The following is a 21,685-nucleotide window of genomic DNA, read 5'->3' on the forward strand; positions in this document are numbered from 1 at the left end:
GCTGCTTGCTGTAGCTTTACAGCAGTGGTTTTCAACCTTTTTTCATTTGCAGACCCCTTTGGAAATTTTGAATGGAGGTGTGGACCCCTTTGGAAATACATTGTCTGTATATATACATCTCTACCTCGATATAACACTGTCCTCGGGAGCCAAAAAAATCTTACTGCATTATAGGTGAAACCACGTTATATCAAACTTGCTTTGATCCGCCGGAGTGCGCAGCCCTGCTCCCCCCCGGAGCGCTGCTTTACCGCGTTTTATCCGAATTCATGTTATATCGGGTCGCGTTATATCAGGGTAGAGGTGTAGCTGAAGTCTGTTCAGTCAGTTTTCAGTCTAAGTCTTTCATGGACACTTTAGACATAGTCCGCGGACCCTGGTTGAGAACCACTGCTTTAGAGTATGAGAGAATAAATCTGAGGGAAGAAGAGTAACAGAAGGTACACCAGTTTTTGGATTTTCAGTGACCACCAGTCCCAGGCCTTGAATTGGAAAGAGAATCACAATGGTTTTAAAGTTCTGTTTTCAAGTGTTTGGAGACAATCTCATCATAGTTTTTCCTCCTCTTAACTTTGTAAGTCAGAGCTTTAGAGTATTCAGTCAGCAGAGTCTCCCAGTAACAAGAGACATCCTCCATCTGCAAGTGGTCCATGATGAACTGGTGCCCCCTGGAGGCAAACAAAAATAAAGTGACAGCTCAAAGTCAAACTTTGTTCCTGTAAGATGAAAAATCCTTGGATTTAGCTATTTTAATATCAATTTTCCCAGATTTTTTTTTAAATGGGGAAACATGAGAATTTGGATGTACAGTGCTATATACTGTTTATTATTAATATTAATATGACACCTTTCATTACCACTAGCAGCTCTGATGACTAATTATTCACAAGACAGGTACAGCCTAGGGAGTGGCACTGCAAGCTTCCCCTACCTTTGCCCCACCTTCCTCTACATTGCCCTGTTTGACATTTATTGGCAGTGGTGGTGGCAGCATTTTTGTGAAATGGACATTTGTTCACTGGTGCTAACTCATTTCGTACAGTGAACAAAAGTTATCAGTATCTGATACCTCTTTGGGGGACTATTGACATGGATCAGATTTGAACAAGAGGCCTAGAGATGAAGAGTTCTGTTATCAATACCCTGCACTCGCCACTCTCCCTGCTTTCACTGCTGAAGATTGTGCGCTGTTATCACCAAGCTGTCCTTGACAGGTATCTCTTTTGAATGCTGGATGGTACAAAGAGTATTGGAGGATGGGTGTTTGACAATCAGGAAGAATACACAATTTACCTCTCTGAAATTTCTTGTGCTACATCATCATTTTCCTTCACAAACTGCAACAGCTCCCTAAAAGGAAAAAGAAAAATTGCAACTAAGTATTGGCTCAGTGCATAATACCGCACACCCAGCTAGTGTGTTGCGGCAGAACTAGACTTGGGGATCCTAAAGCCAAGCATGTGATTGGTGCTGCTACTTTCATAACCAAACTTTCATACCAGTCTTGGGGGGAGGGCAAAGGGGAAATCTGAATTCTGGCAGCTAACAAACGTTTGGAACCATTAACGGCTAAGATGACTGCTCTCCTTTTTACTCTAAGCCAGAAATTCTGAGTCTCAATTTTCACTTCTAACCTTTTGGTTCAAGGTGTGCTGAACCTCGGAGACATCCTCCTGGCCCAGATCTCAGAATAGATATTATTACTAAAAAGGTAAGGCATAATCAAAAATACCCTCAATAATCGAACTTATGTTAGAAGAATGTCAACATTTATTGTGTGCCTCTAATGAGCCCAATAATATATTCTTCTTCTACATGTCTATGGCTCTAAACTATTTCCAGTATGACTAATATGCACTGAGAATTTTGTTTGTTTCTTTTACAAAGAAAGGAGAATGACACATATACATCCCCTCTGTCTAAGGGATCAGCAAATGCCACATGATGTTCTTTCTACCTTTGGTGCACTGAATACGAGCAGAGCGTAGGTATTTGTCAGTATAACCCAAGCCTGATCATACGTTGAGTAGCATGGGTAGCATAGAGTCCACTGTATGAAATACTCTGCATAACACACTTGGGATCATTGAGTCATTCCAGAAAATCACCTGTAGTCTCCTACCTGACATCAGAGAGGTCTGGTTTGACTGGGATGTAATGTACCCAAGGCTTCAGCTGTGGGTAGAAGAACTCCAGCCACTCTTCCCCTACGTGAAAGACTAATGAGCCACACAAGAAGAGGTGTTTGAAGCGGAAACTGGCTGCTACCCCCCGGAAATTAAACAGGTATCTGTAAAAAGAGAAGCAAAGAGAAATTTGATTTTGTATTGACATTCCCCATCCACTAACTCAGGATTTTTTTAAATCACTTTTTTGAAACGTTGGCTGCTTTTTAAAATCTGAAATACTAAGTGCCCTCACCTCAAATGAAAAATGTGCGTGGAGAGACTAGGTTCTAGCTAACAAGTTTGCATTTTCCATCCCCCCTGCCTCTGATGTAAGAACTCGTGAGAAAGTGAGAACAAAGACACTTCACCTGCCATGGTCAGATTTCAGGTTCCTTATTTCCCTGTTTACATTTTATAGCATTACTGAGTCCTGTACCAGACCAAGAACTGCATTTCTTATGCCATGGAGATTAGCGATATAAACAACTGTAGAGAACCCTGAACTCAGGGTTTGGTAGGGAAATAAAAAGGACACGCTTAATTTTAAACATTTTGGTTTAAGGGAGGCTTTTGTAGTTAGTTTCCACAGAACCCTTCAGTTCTCCTTTACATTCCAGACTTGGCAGTCTCTTGACACTGACATTTAAAGAGGCCAAACTAAGCTCTCCCAAACCTTCAATTGACTCCACATAGGTGCAGAGATCTGACTGCCTGCATGGATTCAGTTGCAGGATTGGGGCCTTAAAAAGAAAATGATGCATTAAAACAAACAAGCCTAGCAACACTAACAATCAGACAAGATTTCAGCAGCTCCTGGACAGATTTATTGAGCAAAACCTCACTTGTATTTGCAGTGATCGACCAGAGGAATTTCCTTCGCAGGCGGTTTCCCAAGAGTGTCCTTCAAGAAAAAGAGACTTAAAAAATTAATTCAGTTCAATTTATTTTCTGATTACATTTTGTGTGAGGCTTCTTTTTCAACAAACCATAAATAAGGCTGAAGTCTCAAAAGTCTCCCTGGTCATAGGAAACCAGTTTGGCTTCTAATTGCATTAGCATCTTTGGGGGCCTCTCTCATCTTTACCTGAGAAATATTCTCCATACGTTACAAACATTCTACGAACAAATCTCTTACTTAATGACTATAAAGAGGGTTGGGCTTTAGCAATTCATTTTCCTCATCTCTGTGTGCACTGGAACTTTTAAGTTAATAGTGCTGGGGGAAAGTGTTGTTGGTTAGTGTCCAGGAACTGTCAAAAAGCCTCCAACTTGTCCACAGAAGAGTTAACAGTCAGCCGCAGTGAGAGCTTCCCCCATCACAGAGGAAGGGTTGCAACCTCCTGAGCAGACGCAGATAGCAAAAAGCCATGTTGGTCACTGACTCCCAGACCCCCATCCTCAGCAGACAGGCAGCAGATACACACACCTCAATCACGGGGGCCAAAATAATCTTTGCTACTGTCTCTGGTTGCTTCTCCCACATGTCCAAAACCTCAGTGAACAACAATGGCTTAAACTCGAGCAGAGAATGCCCAGCCCTCCATCCCCTAAAGAGCCTGCTCTGCTACCACAGTCTGAATCTAAGTGATTGTCTTTGCAAACTGACAAGAATTTTCCTCACTGATAATGAAATACCTCAGTCCAGCTTCCTAGAAGCTGCAGGAGCAAAATGCCCTCAGTGGGTCAGATCTTTCTTCTCAGAACCGTAGATGGTTGTTATGGGCAACATTTCCTCCACAGCCCTCATGCGTGGAGTCCCATGGGGCTCTACCCTCCCCTCCCCACTATTGTTCAGCACATATATGAAGCCTTTGGGGGAGCAGGTCAGACAACCTGGGCTGAAGTGCCAGCCATTTCCAGATGACAGCACCCAACTCTATATCAAACATGAGCAGCACAGTCTCCCAGATTTCTCAATGCCTCGCCAAAAGCAGCACCTGAAAAAAGGACAGCTGGCTAAAGCCAAACCAAGGGAAGAATGAGACTAATGCTGGTAGAAGAGGGAAGCACTTCAAAGAACTTGCTTCCCCCACTATTGAGGGCATCTGCCCTCGGTTTGTTAAGTCGGTCTCTAGCTTTGGGGTTCATTTGGACAGATTAAGGCTACTAGATGCTCAAATAACCAGGGGGGCAAAAGATAAAAAGAAGATTGTGCTCTAGTCCATCAAACACAGACTGGGCTATAGCAATCCATGAGTTCATGACCTCCTGGTCTGGTTACTGCAACTCTAGGACTGAAGCCACCCACCCTGGGAAAGCTCTAACTGGAATAAAACACCAGTAGCATCACAGATCACCCTGACCACATCCCTCCAGTGCGCCACTCTCTATATTCAGTAGGGAGTGTATGCAGAACTCACTCCAAAGTAGGGTGACCAGACAGCAAATGTGAAAAATCGGGACAGGGGTGGAGGAGTAATAGGAGCCTATATAAGAAAAAGACCTAAAAATCAGGACTGTCCCTATAAAATCGGGACATCTGGTCACCCTACTCCAAAGTCCTTTCCCTGCTATTCAAAGCCCTTTGTTGGATTGACCATAGCTACCTGTGAGGGCCTCTCTCCCTCTGAGCTCCCACAACAGTGAAACTATCGACCACCAGGGGGAGGTTCGCAAGTGCTGGAAACAGAACTCCAAAGGACTTGTGTTACACTATGGGACTCACGCCTGAAATGACCCTGGCTCTCGCTGCATTCAGATCTACATGGAAAACTCCTCTCTCTGATGCCACTTTCTCTTAATAACCTCCTTTCTCTCTCACGCACATACACACAATAAAAAAAACTCCTCAAGTTATTTATCCTACAGACTGGGCGAAGGGGGAGGGCTTGTTACTTATTTTTAAATACTTCTGAGATGCTCAGAGACTGCAGTGATGGAGGCATGCACGTACCTACATTAGACAGATACAGCCATCAGATGGCAATAATTTGAATGCCTGACTTAGAAGTGGCTTAACTAGTGACACAGCCTCCCCCACCAATATTATCACCAGTCTCCTAAGAAGCAACATTTACATAAAGCACTTGAAATTGCCCTTTTTAAACTATTGCTTCCTAAGTTACTTATGCAGTTGGCTCATTAGTGGTTACTTTTTCAGATTTCCAGGCCTGGTTTTTAGTGTACTCAGCATCGACGAGTTCTGGGTTCTCTCGAGACAGAACAATGAGGGGATCCCTCTCAGGACTTGTTCTGCAAGAGAAACAACATTCAAATCAGTCAGTGCCATTCTGCATGTCTCCAGTTCTGCATGTCGGCATGACAGCCAACTAACAATGGGATTCAAGACAGAAATACCTCCTGGTCTCTATCAGACTGGCTCTTGTGTGGCCTGAAGGCAATATTGCTAAATGCTGCTCACAATATCTGTAGGAGGACATAGCTGGGGGAAAGGGGGCAGGGGAAATGGAATAACTTTAAGTGATATTCCCTTATCCCATTTAGTTTTAAGTGGTATATTCTTTAAACATTATTCAGAACAAACCAGCAAAAGAGCAATTCTCTTAGTGCCTGATCCTGAGAGGTGCGGACTACTCTCAATTTATATCTAAATTATGAAGTTCAGAGATGTTTAGCATCTTTTAGGATTAGGCCCTTTGTTAGGAGAAAAATTAACATGGGTGTGACCTGAATGAAATCTTAATTCTCTTTGCCTCCTGAACACACTACTGAGAGTCGCACAAGTCTGTTTTCTTAAATGCACAATCTATAAACAATAGGAAAAAAATAGTCTGCTCCTCCCTTACTCCCCCCCCCCCTTCCAGGTATAATTGCTGTAAGGACACCTGCTGAGTCACTGCTGCAGAGAATTACAAAATAAAGCATAGCGATGCCCAAAACGGAGCTATGATGATACCAGACAAACCTTCCGATGCAGATCGAAGTAGCTGTAGTTCCCATTGCAAGGGAAGCGAAATACAGAACAAAGAGTCCTTATTCAAACCCTTTATTAATTAAGAACTAAAACAGCTGAACTCTTCATAGCACACCCACCACTGCTATTGTTATCTGTATATCTTATTACACTAAATTAGTTGCTAATGCTTAGCGCATGAGCCGAGAGGATGTTGTGCAAGGTGGTGGACCCAATTTGCTTTTTAGAAACATCTTTTGGTTACATCTTTTGGTTAGGACTTAGAGAGAGAAAATGTCACAAGTCCAGACGGCTGACACTGTAAGGCGCTGCAGCTGGGAGCAAGCCTCCCAGCCCAGGTCGACAGATTCAGGCTAGCGGGGCTTGAGCCAGCACACTAAAAACTAGCTGTGTGGATGCTGTGGCAATGGTTGAGGCTCACACTAGCCACCTGAGCTTGGATCCAGGGAGCAGGGTGGGTCTGAGCTCGGGTGGCTAGCCCAAGCCTCCACTAGTGCCACAATGTCCACCACTGCTATTTTTTAGCATGCTACGGCAAGTCTATTTATTCGGGCTGGAAGGCTCGCTTCCAGCTGCAGTACCCCTAAATGCAACCCCATGCAGCTCCACCGCTGCTCCTCAAGCTGAACATATTCTGCTTTCTTGCTGATTGAAGCAGAAACTAGCGATTGGACCAAATTCTGTCAGGTAGTTTTCCTCATGAAGTGGACAGAAATAGCAGTGGCCACGTGGTGGGGTGAGGGGTGGAACAAAGCATTATTTGCTGTGCAGCAGTATTTCCCTTTGGCATGGTCTTTGCAATATCGCCTACACTTAGCACAGGAAATGCCATACCACTGCACATACTGCTTTTTAAATGGCAACTGTTGTGTCAAGTAGTTTAAGATCCCCAGAAATAAAAAGCTAGTGCATATTTTCATCAGCCTTATTTTGGTCTTAATTAAACTGGCACCTGTTGGCAGCCTATATTGCCAGAATATCTGGGAGTTGGAAAATGCACTCACCTGGATCCTCGAAAATATCCTTTGGAGATTTTTTTCTTCCACGGCCATTTTTCTGCAGATCTGGAAACATTTTTTAATATGTGGGAATAAATAATTTAACACAAGCATGAAAAAGTGTCGTCAGTTTCTGCAGTATAGTCACATTTCATTATTCTTGAGGTTTGATGGGAACCAATTCTTTCATTAGAGCAGAAAAGCATCTCAGCTAAGCCCAACAAGATAGGCCTTTCCCACAGATGGTAGCTCTCTAGTCAAGATGTTATAGGGGCACTGTCAAGATAACAAACTCTTTCCTGTGTTATCAGTAACACTGTGAATGATTGAAACTTAAATCATTTTAAAACTCCAGTTCACATTTCACTACTTATGCTGCTGCTTTACTTTTTTTGCATTTCACTGAGCATAGGTCATGCAAATCAAATGGGTAGTTTCTAGGCATTTTCACTTTCTACTTCTCTTATACATGCAAAACACTGTTAAGTTCCTAACTTTGCCGGCTAATGTTTGCACAAACAACCTTCATTTTAAATTTAAACAAATCATTGAACCATTAGAAAAACAAAATAAACAGAAAGTTTAAATATACTATTTGTGTGTCTTATGTGTATGTTCACACCGCCACCAAAACACGTGCATGTCAGAATTGTTATCCCACAAGGTTAGTTTTTGTAATCCTTGTCCTTTCTTCCCCAATGTTTGTTGCTCTCACTCATGTCTTGTCTAAAACATAGGTCCCAATCCTGCAGTCAGCTCTGTGTAGGGAGACCTTTGCACATGCATGGAGCCCCAATGAAGTCACTGAAGGTCCATATGGGTGGGAGGATCTGCTTGCATGGATCTGATTGTACATTTTTTGAGGTGGAGAGCTATTTTTAAAAAATCATGCCATTAGATGCCTGGCATAGTTCTGTGCTCGAGTAAGGCATTTGATATGGTCTCGCATGATATTCTTATCGATAAACTAGGCAAATACAACTTAGATGGGGCTACTATAAGGTGGGTGCATAACTGGCTGGATAACCGTACTCAGAGAGTAGTTATTAATGGTTCCCAATCCTGCTGGAAAGGTATAACAAGTGGGGTTCCGCAGGGGTCTGTTTTAGGACCGGCTCTGTTCAATATCTTCATCAACGACTTAGATATTGGCATAGAAAGTATGCTTATTAAGTTTGCAGATGATACCAAACCGGAAGGGATTGCAACTGCTTTGGAGGACAGGGTCAGAATTCAAAATGATCTGGACAAATTGGAGAAATGGTCTGAGGTAAACAGGATGAAGTTTAACAAAGACAAATGCAAAGTGCTCCACTTAGGAAGAAAAAATCAGTTTCACACATACAGAATGGGAAGAGACTGTCTAGGAAGGAGTACGGCAGAAAGGGATCTAGGGGTTATAGTGGACCACAAGCTAAATATGAGTCAACAGTGTGATGCTGTTGCAAAAAAAGCAAACATGATTCTGGGATGCATTAACAGGTGTGTTGTGAGCAAGACACGAGAAGTCATTCTTCCGCTCTTCTCTGCGCTGGTTAGGCCTCAGCTGGAATATTGTGTCCAGTTCTGGGCACTGCATTTCAAGAAAGATGTAGAGAAATTGGAGAGGGTCCAGAGAAGAGCAACAAGAATGATTAAGGGTCTAGAGAACATGACCTATGAAGGAAGGCTGAAATAATTGGGTTTGTTTAGTTTGGCAAAGAGAAGACTGAGAGGGGACATGATAGTAGTTTCCAGGTATCTAAAAGGGTGTCATAAGGAGGAGGGAGAAAACTTGTTCATCTTAGCCTCTAAGGATAAAACAAGAAGCAATGGGCTTAAACTGTAGCAAGGGAGGTTTAGGTTGGACATTAGGAAAAAGTTCCTAACTGTCGGGGTGGTTAAACGCTGGAATAAACTGCCTAGGGAGGTTGTGGAATCTCCATCTCTGGAGATATTTAAGAGTAGGTTAGATAAATGTCTATCAGGGATGGTCTAGACAGTATTTGGTCCTGCCATGAGGGCAGGGGACTGGACTCGATGACCTCTCGAGGTCCCTTCCAGCCCTAGAATCTATGAAATAATGATTTTTTTTTAATGCTCCTCCACAGTTTTTTTTAAACCTGTATTCTGGGCCTCAATTATTGCCTTAGGAATTCAAGGAGGAAAATATTTAACCCTGGGGTCTGTTGCTAACAGATCTTTGCTTCAAAATGCTTTGCTTCCCACAGCATTCCTATATTTGCTCACCTTCCCATAGCCTAAGGGCAAGTCTACACTGCAAAATGAAGTTGACCTAGGTTATGTCGACATACAGCCGCTGCAGTAATTAAATCACTTTTGCAGGTCCACACTACGGTCCTTGCGTCAGCAGTGCATGTCCTCACCAGGAGCGCTTGCACCGATTTAACTGCCAGTGTGGGGCATTGTGGGACGGCTTCTGAAAGGCAGCAACAGTTGATGCAAGCAACGCAGTGTCTACACTGACCCTGTGTCGACCTAACTACATCGACCTAAGCATAACACTTCTTACAGAGGTGCAGTTAAGGTGGTGTAGGGGGCGAGTTACATCGGTGGGACTGACATTTTAGTGTGGACGCTTACAGAGTTCGGTCGACGTAAGCTGCCTTACATTGACCTAACTCTGTAGTGTAGACCAGGCCTAAGTGCTGCTCTCTGAGGGAGACCAACCCTTAGACTGACAAAAGAATATCATGGCCAAATGAAAAATACCCTCTCACAAACTTCTCCTGTCTTCCTAGTCAGTGACTCTGGTTCCCTAGGGCAGTGGTCTCCAAAATGGGGTGCGCAAGAGGATCCTTGGGGGGGGGTGGCAGGAGGTTTTTTTGTTTGGTTTTTTTTTGCTTCGGCAGTTCGGGTGGGAGTCTGAGCAGCTTTTTTTTTTTTTTTTGCTTTGGCAAAAATGGTAGAACCGGCGCGGCAGAGGGTGCGTGCTCAAAATTTTTTTACTGATAGGAGTGCACGATCAAAAAAGTTTGGAGACCTTAGGGTATGCCTTAGGGTGTGTCTACACTACAATCAGACACCCACAGCTGGCCCATGCCAGCTGACTCAGGCTCATGGGGTTGGGGCTGTGGGGCTGTTTAACTGCAGTGTAAACATTCTGGCTCGGGCTGCAGCACGAGTACTGGGAACCTCGCAGGGATGTCTATACTGCAATTAAACAGCCCTACAGCCCGTGTCCCACAAGCCCGAGTCAGCTAGCACAGGCCAGCCATGGGTTTTTAATTGCAGTTCAAACAATCCCTTAGATCAGTGGTTCTCAACTAGCAATACGTGTACCCCTGGGGGTACACAGAGGTCTTTCAGGGGGTACAGCAACTCATCTAGATATTTTACTAGTTTTACAACAGGCTACATAAAAAGCACTAGCGAAGTCAGTGCAAACTAAAATTTCATACAGACAATGACTTGTTTATACTGCTCTATATACTGTACACTGAAATTTAAGTACACTATTTATATTCCAATTGATTTATTTTATAATTATATGGTAAAAATGAGAAAGTAAATAATTTGTAAGCAAGTAGTTTTTAAGTGAGGTGAAACTTGGTGGTACGCAAGACAAATCAGACTCCCGAAGAGGGTAAAGTAGTCTGGAAAGGTGGAGAGCTATTGTCTTAGAGAAGTCCTGTCTCTTCTCCTGTGTAAAAACAGCCCCCTGAGCACAAGGTGATTTGGCTTCAGGAAAATAGACCTAACAGGCTTAGAAGTTATTGTCGCCATGTTGCATCAATGCTAGGAGGTTCTCTTGCATAGTTATGCTGAGCTGGTTTTTGTCTATGAAAAAAACTCCTCTCTCCTGAAACGTACCTTCGGAGGTCCTCTCTCATTAAGTCCCAGCGCCCAAGACCTGTCGGGTAAATTGGCCAAACAGCTGGTCCCCCTTCCCAAAACGTCCAGGCAGGATACATGATATCATGGTACTCAGAAGTCTTAAAAACAAGAAAATCAGCAGGTACACGAGTGGCCATGCATTTAACCAAGTTTCACCCTCACTGTTAAGAAGAGGAGCAACTGGGTTTTGTTTAAAAAACAAACAAAATAAACACACAAAGGTATTTAGTCAGCACACATGATAGGGACAATTCCTTGTAACTAGCCTGAACATAAGCTTCCTGCCCAGCTGGTGTTAAACAAGCCATTCTTGTGACTTGCCTGGCCTTCTTCTGGTTTCCAACAATCTGTAACATTTTACTTGGGGGAAATGTTTCAGTCAAATGCCCTCACACATGCAGAGCATGGATTGCAGGTTTATCCAGGGGAGCAGAACCAAGCTTAGATTCTGTTTCTCAGTGTGTTGCCCTCACTTACCGCCCACCTCTCTGACAACGTAGCAGTGCCGTCCTTGTAGTACTGAGAGGCCACATGCCCAACAAATAAAGAGTCTGGTTTTGTGTGTGTATGTATGTGAAGGGGAAAGAGGTGCTATGTGATTTGCTGGACAGTCAAACCCAGTATCCTGCCTCGGGCCATGGCTAATACCAGATGCTACAGAGGAAGGGGAAGAGAAACCCATAATGCACCAGATTAGTTGTGCAATGCTCTACACGGAGAAAAAATATTCTTCCTGACCACTAGCATGATCAGTGAATACCCTGAAGCATGGCTCTGATTACCTTTTTAAAGAGATATGAATTATGTATAGCTACAAATGTTATTATTGGTCATAAAATAGGCGGTACTGTTATGACCATTTCCTGCAACACTTTGCCATCGAGGCTGCTCATGGCTTCTCTTTAATCCACATCAGACTTCCTAGGGATCATCCTACAAGTCACCGTAAGGACATAATCCCTTAAGCGATGCCACTTAACTTCACTGGCCAAATGGCCCTTATCGCAATTGAGCATCCAATGGTCTATCAGCACTTGCCAATGGCTCTGTAGAGGCATTTGTACTACACCCCCAATTGGTATCTGAGCAGCTGGTTCCATTGGCCACATTCCCCTTGAAATAAAGAAGGAACTTCAATAAACTTCCATAATTTTTCACAGCTGTGATGTAATCCTGAGGCTACAGTTCACTGGTCTGAGCTCATAACTATGAGAAAAAGTTACCATTACTTTTCTGGACTATCAACCAAGAGGATTATAATATGCAAATTAACTCAAAGCAACTATATGATGGTCAACTGAGTTTTTAGTGAGGCCACAAGCCCGCACCCTTAACAGTGATCTTAAAAATCAAACTATAACTTTATCAAAGATCTAAAGCTGATAATGAACCACAGGGAGAATGGCACTAAAACCAGTGGCGGTATGCATCACCCCACTGTTGGACAGATGAGACACTTATCTGGAGCATGAGCTTGTGAGGGGGTCATTCCCTTCAACAAATTTCTAATTCTTTGCACTGGAGAGCTAGAAGGAGAAAGTCTATAAATATGAAGAGCAAACAACTCCAGGTTTTGTATCTGAAAGAAAAGGGTAATTTTGACTCAGAGTCTTTGGGCATTGGAAAAAGAAATTACATTGTGGTAGAACCCCCACTCACTTAAAAATTCCTGTGTCCCATTAGGAAAGGAATTTATAGCTTCTTACTCTTGTGACTGCAGTGAACTAGAGGATGAAATGCAGGTCACAGTGTCCCCCACTATCACAAAGGTGCCTGCGGACTCTCACCTTGCTGAAGGAGAATACTGGGATGACTGGCTTCATCCACTTGGGGACCTGGGGGTAATCTCGCACATTGATCACCATCTCCATGTCCGGGAGGCGGCCGATGATCTCCAGAATGAAATGTTCGACCCCATTACATCTGCAGAGAATTGACATACAACGAAAAGCCATGAGCAAAAGGCTTGGTGTCACCAGGCCTTTGCTTCCCCCACTAGACTCTTCTGAAGGGGCAGAGCTGAAGAAGGTGGAAAAGAAAAGCTACAAGGGAGAACGAAGCTGGAGGACACAAACGCTGAAGTATGAGATGGCCAGGTTTGGGCTAGATAGAAACAAAGACAGTGAGGTAATTAATGCTTTCATCTTCTCCATGAACCATTGAGACTCTTCTGTCAAGTGGTACTACTGCCTACTGCGTGGGTTTTTCTATATGTATTATAGATAAGGCCCGACTTGAATCACGGGATGATTGTCAATAAATTGCGGCTGAGTTGTGGACAAGCCATGGAAAATTGCAGAAAAGTAATATTATTTTTCTGCGATTTTCCACTGTCAGCCACCCGGGGCTGAGAGCAGGGGCTCCTGCTGTCAGCCCCACATACGGTGTAGCTCCCACTGTCAAAACTACGGTGGAAGCCTAATATTGCGGAATTCGCAATTTCCGCAATATCGCAAGTTAAGTAGGGCCTTAATAATAGACATTTACATAGTATCTTTCATCCAAACTCCCCAGAAGCACTCAACAAAGTGTACCATCTGTAGACAACAGACACAGCAATCACTCCACCCACCGTTGAAATTCAGGGAGGCAACATAATAACGGTTTCAGAGCGCACACCACTACTCAGCTGCTAGGACAGGAAATCAAGACTAACACATCCAAATGAAACTGCCTAGGGAATCTAGAGTGGCTGAATGTAATTATAATCATGCAGGGTAAACATTCCTACTCTGGCAGAAAAAACTGCCCTGGGATTGTTTATGATGATAAGTGGTCAAAATCTTAGTTTTATGTCTCGTTTGAAAGAGCCCATTTCAAGCGAGACACCAGGCTGGAGCTGGCTCTAGTCTTTGGTGACTCAAAAGTGGCATGGCACCAACCAAATTATCAATACCACTTGCTGAAGAACCTGGGCTTTTACTAGAATTTCCCATCCAAGGACTGACCTAACCCAACCATAGGAAATTTAATGGGATAGCCCTTATTTAGCATTCACGTCCATCGCAGAGGAGTTCTTCATCTAATGAGTGACTGAGGAAGCCACAAACATAATGCAACAGATCAGAAGAGAACAAGATAACTCTGTTAAAGTGATTTCTCCTCAAGTGGGAAGATTCAGTCAGTGGGCTGTGCACTAGCAGAAGACACTGCAGTTCAATTCCTAGGTCAATCCTTTACTCTTAAGCACATAAGCAGGGAAGGACCCCTCATCTGTTGCTTTCTAGGTTGGCAAGGGCCAGGAGCAAGCATCTCAGGTCACTTTGTAGCAGGGTGAAGTGATTTCAATTAAGACAATGTAATTAACTGATTTAAATCATATGCATTTTATTTTTTTAAAACAAACTATTTAAATCAGGTTGAGATTCTGTAAAACTAATTTGAAAATTTGTGCTACTGCAAATTTACATAAATATGTACAATGAACTAGATAATAAATGCTGGGTTTTTAAAAATGCTGTTACTGCTAGGGGATTTTAATTCTACAAAATTGCTATATAGAAAAAACCTCAAAATATTGAAAATGGAGGCTCTTAGCCTGCAAAAACTTGGGCACAGAACTTTAGAAACTTTAGTCACACAAATAGTCGCACTGACTTCCATTACTCTGATGCCTGAAGTTAAGCACATGCATAGAAGTTTGCAGTCTCTGAAGCTAAAACTGTATTTCCATTAAAAACTTCTCTTAGAAGCAATTTTGTATTGAAGTGACAAAGATTTTGACACTATGTTACCAATGAAAAGTTATTTATACTTTCAATATACACCTCTACCCCGATATAACGCGACCCGATATAACACGAATTCGGATATAACGCAGTAAAGCAGCGCTCCAGGGGGGCAGGGCTGCGCACTCGGGTGGATCAAAGCAAGTTCGATATAACGCGGTTTGACCTATAACGCAGTAAGATTTTTTGGCTCCCGAGGACAGCGTTATATTGGGGTAGAGGTGTCTTAGCAAACTTATTGTGAACTTTTTAATACACACAAGTGAAAAGTTACAAAAATAAATAGAGCTGGTACCCAGATTTATGTACCTACTGGTGGGATTTTCAAAAGCACCTAAGCAACTTGGAGAGCACATCCCAGTAACTTCAAAATAGTAAACCCCTAATGAAGGAGTATAGTTTGGTCAAAGCATTTCAAGCTTTCTTGACTTTTAGGTTGTGAGAATGTTACTGAGGCCCTACACATGGGTTTTTTTCAGCACAGATGAGCATTTTAATCGTGGAACCTCCTTAGCAGAAAAAAATAACCATGTAAAATCTGAAATCCAACTAACAGTTAAGAAATGAATTAAAGAAACAATTACAAAAAAAACCGTTTTAGTGATTAAAGGCCATTAAATAGGAAGAAAGTAAAAAACCAGCAATGCATTATAAAAAGACCATTTTTAAAAAAAATCATAATTTAAAACAAAAAATATATTTCTGAATTTTTTTAACCAAGATTTTCACCCACCCTGCTTTGCAGTAAACCCTCCTGGTTAATTGAGGAGCAGCACTGATGGACCGTGAAGGCATCTGCATCCAACCCTTTCCACTAAAGGAATGTTACTATGATAGAGGGTGTAAATGCAGGGAAAATGGATAAGAATCTTCCCTCTGGATCCTCTCACTCCATTGAACAAAAGAGCACTAAATTATCTTCCCACACTATAAAGGTAGCTTGGGTACAGTCACTAGCCCTCTCTGACCCTCAACCCAACCTTGATCCAGGCAACAATCAAAATTATCCCTTTCAGCCAACCTTGCTCCCCACAAAAATTTAAGCCAGCCTTCTCTGGGACTCTAACCTCTTCTAACCCCTGGTCCAACTAACTGCAGTGCGTAGATTTCAATCCAGTGCACGCTTCATCAGGATCTTCCCTCACACAGTGGGATTGAGACCTGTCAAACACTCTTCTGCTCAGTAAGTGGTCACATGGCTGGTTCTGGAGTAATTTTTTATTACCCTGTGGAATGGATGAGATTTTCTACATTGCTCTCACCTAGCAGGGAACATGCAGTCATGCTCACGGTATAACTTGTTCTTGATGATCTGGTAGTGCGTCCCAAGCTTCCGGCTAACGACATCGGACAGCAGCTCCTTGGAGATGCCTCCTTGAAAGGGAGCCAAGTCCTGCTCCCTAACACTGAAAAAGAAGAGACACCATCTTTCATTAGACACATTAGGGAAGATATTACATTCCCAGTTCTCATGTTTCCTAACTTTACTCTGATGGCTTTCTTGTCTTCCAAGTACTCCACTGTGCAGGCTGCTGTCACGGAGTGTGGGGGGACACAAGGCCCTGCACCCCCGGCTTCCTGCGATTCACCATGACTCTCAGCCAGCCAGTAAAGCAGAAGGTTTATTTAGACGACAGGAATACAGTCCAAGACAGGTCTTGCAGGCACAGACAACAGGACCCCCCTCGGTTAGGTCCATCTTGGGCTCCCAGGGCGCCCCAGCCCCCTTGCGAGGTCAGAGCCCCGTCTGCCTCCCAGCCAGCTCCCCAGCCAGCTCCTGAAACTCTGCCTTCAGCGACCCCTCCCACAGCCTTTGTTCAGTTTCCAGGGCAAAGGTGTCACCTGGCCTCTAACCCCTTCCTGGGTTCTCATGTTACATGCTCAGGTATTCTCCGTTGGTCAGTCTCCCATCCCCCAATGCAGACTATCCTAGCCACACTCCCCTGTCAGCATTCAAAGACCACAGTCAGAACAGCACCAGTTCGTCACAGCTGCATATTTTGCTTCTTCCTTCTCTTCCCACCACTGTCTTCATTTAAAAGCGTGGTGCTGTTTAGAGGTATCAGATAAACATGGACAGAGACTAAAGCCCTTATCCACAGGATTGTTAAAGCACAGGAAGCCAGTGATGCAATCCTGCTCTAGAGGGGCCATCAGCAGGAGGGAAAAAGGAGCATTTAGAGTAGACTATGGTCCAGTTAGTCACCTGCTTTACTGCTGATGCTGCTAACAAGGAGAACAATTAGGAGGGTAGCTTTTGTGTGTGGACGTCCCTCCTCTAGGAAACAGCAAGAACCACCAACTAATTTTTTTAGAAGGCCATCAATAGTGTTTCCTTTAATACTAGTTTTCCCTCCTTGGTTGAAGGTATGATAGCTTAGCTCTCAGCCACTTTACAGTTACACCCACCTATCAGTGCATGGCAAGAGTATTTTCTCTCTAGTGCCAGAGGGCCCCTCAAGCAACCAGGAAAACATGTCCTCACCTTTGGTAGCAGCTGCAATTCTCCCTTATACATAGTCTGTAGCCCTCCACTGCTCTGTCAATCTGGTCGATGAAATGTTTCCATTTTGCACCTGGAAGAAAGAAAGAAGAAAAAGACTTAATATATATAGTACATCCATTATATTATCACAGCAGCTACCAGGAGATGAATGGGTCTTCCAGTCCATGAAAGCCAGCTGGTCTGATGACAGCAATGGTGTGTGTCGAACACCACAGACCACTTCTGTACTACTCTTATCCATGTGTCTAACACATTGCATGGTGGTGCTGCCTCTAGGTGTGAGAGGGAGTTGAATGTCCATGTTTATTCAATTCATGACTTCTCCATTGAAACTGTCAGCAAGGGGGTGCCAGAGGTGACAGTGGTTCTTTTAATGTGGATTCCTCAATCCAGACTGAAAGAACAGACTCAATTCACATAAGCCACTGAACAGGCATTAGGTAGCAATGACTCTGGTCACCTCTAGAGAGAGCTGGATTTGAACCTGTGGTTTAAAGGAAAGTATTTTTACTTGCACATGCTACCTAGTTATAACATGATCCAATGGCTAGAAATTGAAGATAGACAAATTCAGACTGGAAATAAGACATCAATTTTTAAGGGTGAGAGAAAATAACCACTGGAACAATTTACCAAGGGTCATGGTGGATTCTCCAACACTGACAATTTTTAAATCAAGATTGGATGTTGTTCTAAAAGATCTGCTCTAGGAATTATTTTGGGGAAGTTCTATGGCCTGTGCTTTATAGGAGGTCAGACTAGATGATCACAATGGTCCCTTCTGGCCTTGGAATCTGTGAATCAGCTCTCCTTTGATTTTTCCCCGCTTCTGAGAGGGGCAGAGAGAAAGCTCAGTAACGTCTGCCCCTTACTCTCCTAGGTACCAGAGACCAAATCTTGGATTCTTGTCGAGGCATTGTCCTTACTCAACCAAACATCTAGATAAAGGGACATGTGTGATGTAGGTGCTGTACGTTACCAGTACTACTTCTAAGCAACTGGTAGATATGCACAGAGCCATCTCAAGAAGCAGCACTCTGCACTAGCTGGGCTACTCTCCTATTATAATTGTAAAATACCTCTGTCACTAGGTGGGCTAGCCTTTTAAGGGGAGTGAGGCTCATCCCGACCTGTGCCTAGTTTTCCACCTCCCAGGTGATGAGTTTGGATTTGGCTGGTGGTTGGGTCATGTGGTCAGGCATCACAGGATGGTAGCCTGGGGTGAGGCTTCATACAAGAGGGATCCTGATTTCTCAGGAATGAGAGATCAGGAGTCAGGGTAGGTCTTTTCAAAGAAGCCTAAAGTGGGTTGGCTGGCAGAGGTACCCTGCTTGGAAAAGTCTGGGGAGCTAAGACCTGATACAAGGGTAAAGAGTAGACACAGACCTACAAGGAGGCTCCTGTGGGTGGATCCAGAGTAAACCCAGGGTCAGAGAAGAAGCTCTTTATACCAGCTGGTTGGAGCTACTTGCAATAAAGAACAGCAGCAAAACTCTTAAGAGGGAAATAGGAGTCCAGGAGAGGCATCATGAAGTGCTGAGCCTGGAGAAGTCTCTGGCTTTAAGTTAAACTACTTTATACTAATAAATCAGACCCCAGAGTGGAGAGTAGCTTCATTTGGATATAGTAGCATGTACTTCCTGTCCTAAACTCTCCCTTAGTGTTGTGTGCTGCTGAACAACTGCCATATTCCACCTTAGGTGACTGCCCTTCAGCAGTGGGTGAAGTGATTGATTTATATATAGTTTGCAAAAGTATTTTGGGAGACTTCTGGTGCTGTGCAGAGGCTCTATACATAATACTTTTTTGTATTATAGAAAGACCCAGAGACAGATTCATGATGGGTGCCATACATAACACAGTAAATGACAGTCCCTGTCCCAAAGACCTTACATTCTAATTAAATAACAGAGGTAACCAGTCCCCTCTTTCCACCAGCAAAAGAACTGCTTCTAGAAACCCTGGTTTGAATTCTTCTTTAGTGACAAGTTTGTTTAGAGCAACAAGATTGTGATTTTACACGATCAGGAAGTACTTAATAAGATCTCTGAAAAAGCCCAGGCAGGTATGAGAGGTGCAGGAAAACTAGGGATGCTAAGCCTGACTAATAGTGAGCGTACAGAAACAAGGCTGTCTCTGGAGTACCCCTTCCACTGCCTCATGGGCACCTCTGTTCTAATATGTATCTAGCTAAGTGCACCATTGGGACACGGCCGACCCTCGCAGCCCTCTGCCTGCCTGTGCTGTACGCACCGCATACACCAACCTATCCTCACCCAACCACACCCCCATCTCAGGACTGGCAAGACCTGTCCCACGGGGGCCAGTGTGTACAGCCCTAGTAGCACGTTTCCTACCCCAGAAGTACGTTCCCCATTCTAGGGGCAGGCGGCAGTGCAGGGCTGGGGCGCTACGCCGCAGAGAGCATCTGAGCAGGGTGGGTGGGTCACGGAGGGCTGCGAGGAGGCGGAGGGAGCTTGCACAGTGACCAGCAGGAGGCTGATGCAAACGGAAGGGGCAGCCTCAAAAGCGGCACCTAGGCGGGCAGAAGAGCCCACACGGGACCCGCCTGCAGGAGGAGATGGGGGCAGAGATGCAGGGGCCCGGGGCGGAGAAGGAACGGAGGAGAAGCCCGAGCCCTGGGCAGGGGAAGGCACGATCCGGGAGAGGAGGAGCACGTAGCACAGCTGGGGCAGAACGACTGAGAGCCAGAGGCGGCAGCGGGCAAAGCAGGACGGGTCTGGGGGCGGGAAATACCCCGCTCCCCAGTGCGGGGGGGGGGGAGTTGGTGCTGCTGGGAGGGACCCCCGCCCCGATCGCAGCTCTCACCTGCGGCGCTGCTCCCCGGGCTGAGGACGAGCTGGGACAAGGCAGCCACCCGCAGCGTCCACGCCACCAGCAGCCCCATTGTGCAACCCGGCGGACAGTCGCCGCCCACTCACTGCGCGTGCGCGCCCCCAGCCGGCCCCTCCACCTTCCACCGGGCCGCCGGCTTCTTCAAGAAAAAAAGAAGTCGGGGGAGCGGAGGGCGAAAAGCGCCCCGCACAAAGATGGCCACCGCAGCGGGGAAGGCGGCGGCGCGCCCCGCACAAACATGGCAGCGCTAGTCAATTCCACATCGGCACCTCGCTGCTGCGCATCCGGGACAATCTCGCTTTGCCTGCTGGGAGTTGTAGTGCCGGACGTTTGCACATTAAATCTCAGAGGGATTTGGGTGCCGCTCTGGTGCGTCCCCAGCCTCCCCCCGCTCTCAGCCCTGGGCAAGGGGCTCACCCAGACCACAGCCCCTCCCTGCCCAGGGGTGACTGCAGTGTGGGTCGCAGCCCTGGAGCCCCTCATAAACCCTGCTGGCTTGGGTGTGTGCAGGGAGCATGTGAACGCCACCTGTGAGGTGGGTGGGAATTGCCTTGCCCAGGGCCAGCACCAGCCCAGCAAGCAGGTGTTTGGGGCGGCCAACGGAGAGGGGCGGCACGTCCGGCTCTTTGGCGGCGGGTCCCTCGCTCCCTCTCAGAGCGAAGGACCCGCCTCCGAATTGCCGCCGAAGACTGAAGTGGCAGCAGTAGAGCAGATCGCGATCGTGGCTTTTTTTTTTTCCTTTTTGCTGCTTGGGGCGGCAAAAACCTGGAGCCAGCCCTGGCCCTGCCCTGCCCCAGGGGTACAGTTTGTATGTGGGGGTGCTAAGAGCCATCGAACCAAACTGTAAACCCTGTATATGATGGAAACCACTTCACACCAGGGGGTGCAACAGCACCCCTAGTTCCAGCACCTATGCCCTATCTCCCCAATAGGGTGACCAGATGTCCCAATTTTATAGGGACAGTCCTGATATTTGGGACTTTATCTTATATAGGTGCCTATGACTCCCCACCCCGTCCCGATTTTTCACATTTGCTGTCTGGTCACTCTACTCCCCATGGGTCACTGCACAGGGGAAGAAAGGGGGTGAGAGCTAGGGCTGAGGGATTCATTTGCTTGAAGCTAGTGCCCGGACAGTGCACTAGTGCTACTACTGCTGGAAGTCTGTGTCCATTTCTGGTGTCAACCAAGAAGGAAATTGGTAAATTGGAAAGAATTCAGAGAAGAGCCCCAAGAATGAGTAAATGATTAGCAAACATGTCTTATAGTGAGAGACTCCAGAAGCTCAATCAATTTACCTTAACAAAGAGAAGGTAAAGGGGTGACTTGATCAGTCTATAAGTACCTACATGAGGAACACAAATTTGATAATGGGTTCTTCAATCTAGCAAACAAAGGTATAACAAGATCCAGTGGCTAGAAGTTGAAGCTGACAAATTCAGACTTGAAATAAGGCACACATTTATAACAGTGAGGGTAATTAATTATTGGGAAAACTTAACAAGAGTTGCGGTGGATTCTCCATCACAGGCTGTGTTTTAAATCAAGATTAGATCTTTTTCTAGGTCAAACAGGAATAAATTCAGGGATGTTCTCTAGCTTGTGTTATGCAGGAGGTCAGACTAGATGATCACAGTGATCCCTTCCGGTCTTAGGGCTTGTCTTCATGTATAGCACAGCAGTGGCGCAGCTGTGCCGCTGTAGTGCTTTACTGATGA

At 45.0% G+C, this 21,685-nt stretch overlaps 1 protein-coding gene across 1 annotated transcript; it reads right to left on the reverse strand.

Moving 5' to 3' along the window:
- Window positions 1-459: 459 nt before the first annotated feature.
- On the reverse strand, window positions 460-20,034 carry POGLUT1 (protein O-glucosyltransferase 1). The gene is made up of 11 exons (XM_065421121.1): window positions 19,941-20,034; window positions 17,091-17,181; window positions 15,868-16,011; window positions 12,665-12,800; window positions 10,854-10,975; window positions 7,047-7,106; window positions 5,261-5,360; window positions 3,011-3,069; window positions 2,123-2,290; window positions 1,294-1,350; window positions 460-668 (listed from the first exon to the last, which is right to left on the reverse strand). Exons 1-11 carry the CDS (start codon window positions 20,017-20,019, stop codon window positions 512-514), a joined length of 1,173 nt encoding a protein of 390 aa, XP_065277193.1. The 5' UTR covers window positions 20,020-20,034; the 3' UTR covers window positions 460-511.
- Window positions 20,035-21,685: the final 1,651 nt, after the last annotated feature.

Source organism: Emys orbicularis, chromosome 1 (genome assembly GCF_028017835.1).
Source record: "Emys orbicularis isolate rEmyOrb1 chromosome 1, rEmyOrb1.hap1, whole genome shotgun sequence".
Lineage (NCBI taxonomy): Eukaryota > Metazoa > Chordata > Testudines > Emydidae > Emys > Emys orbicularis.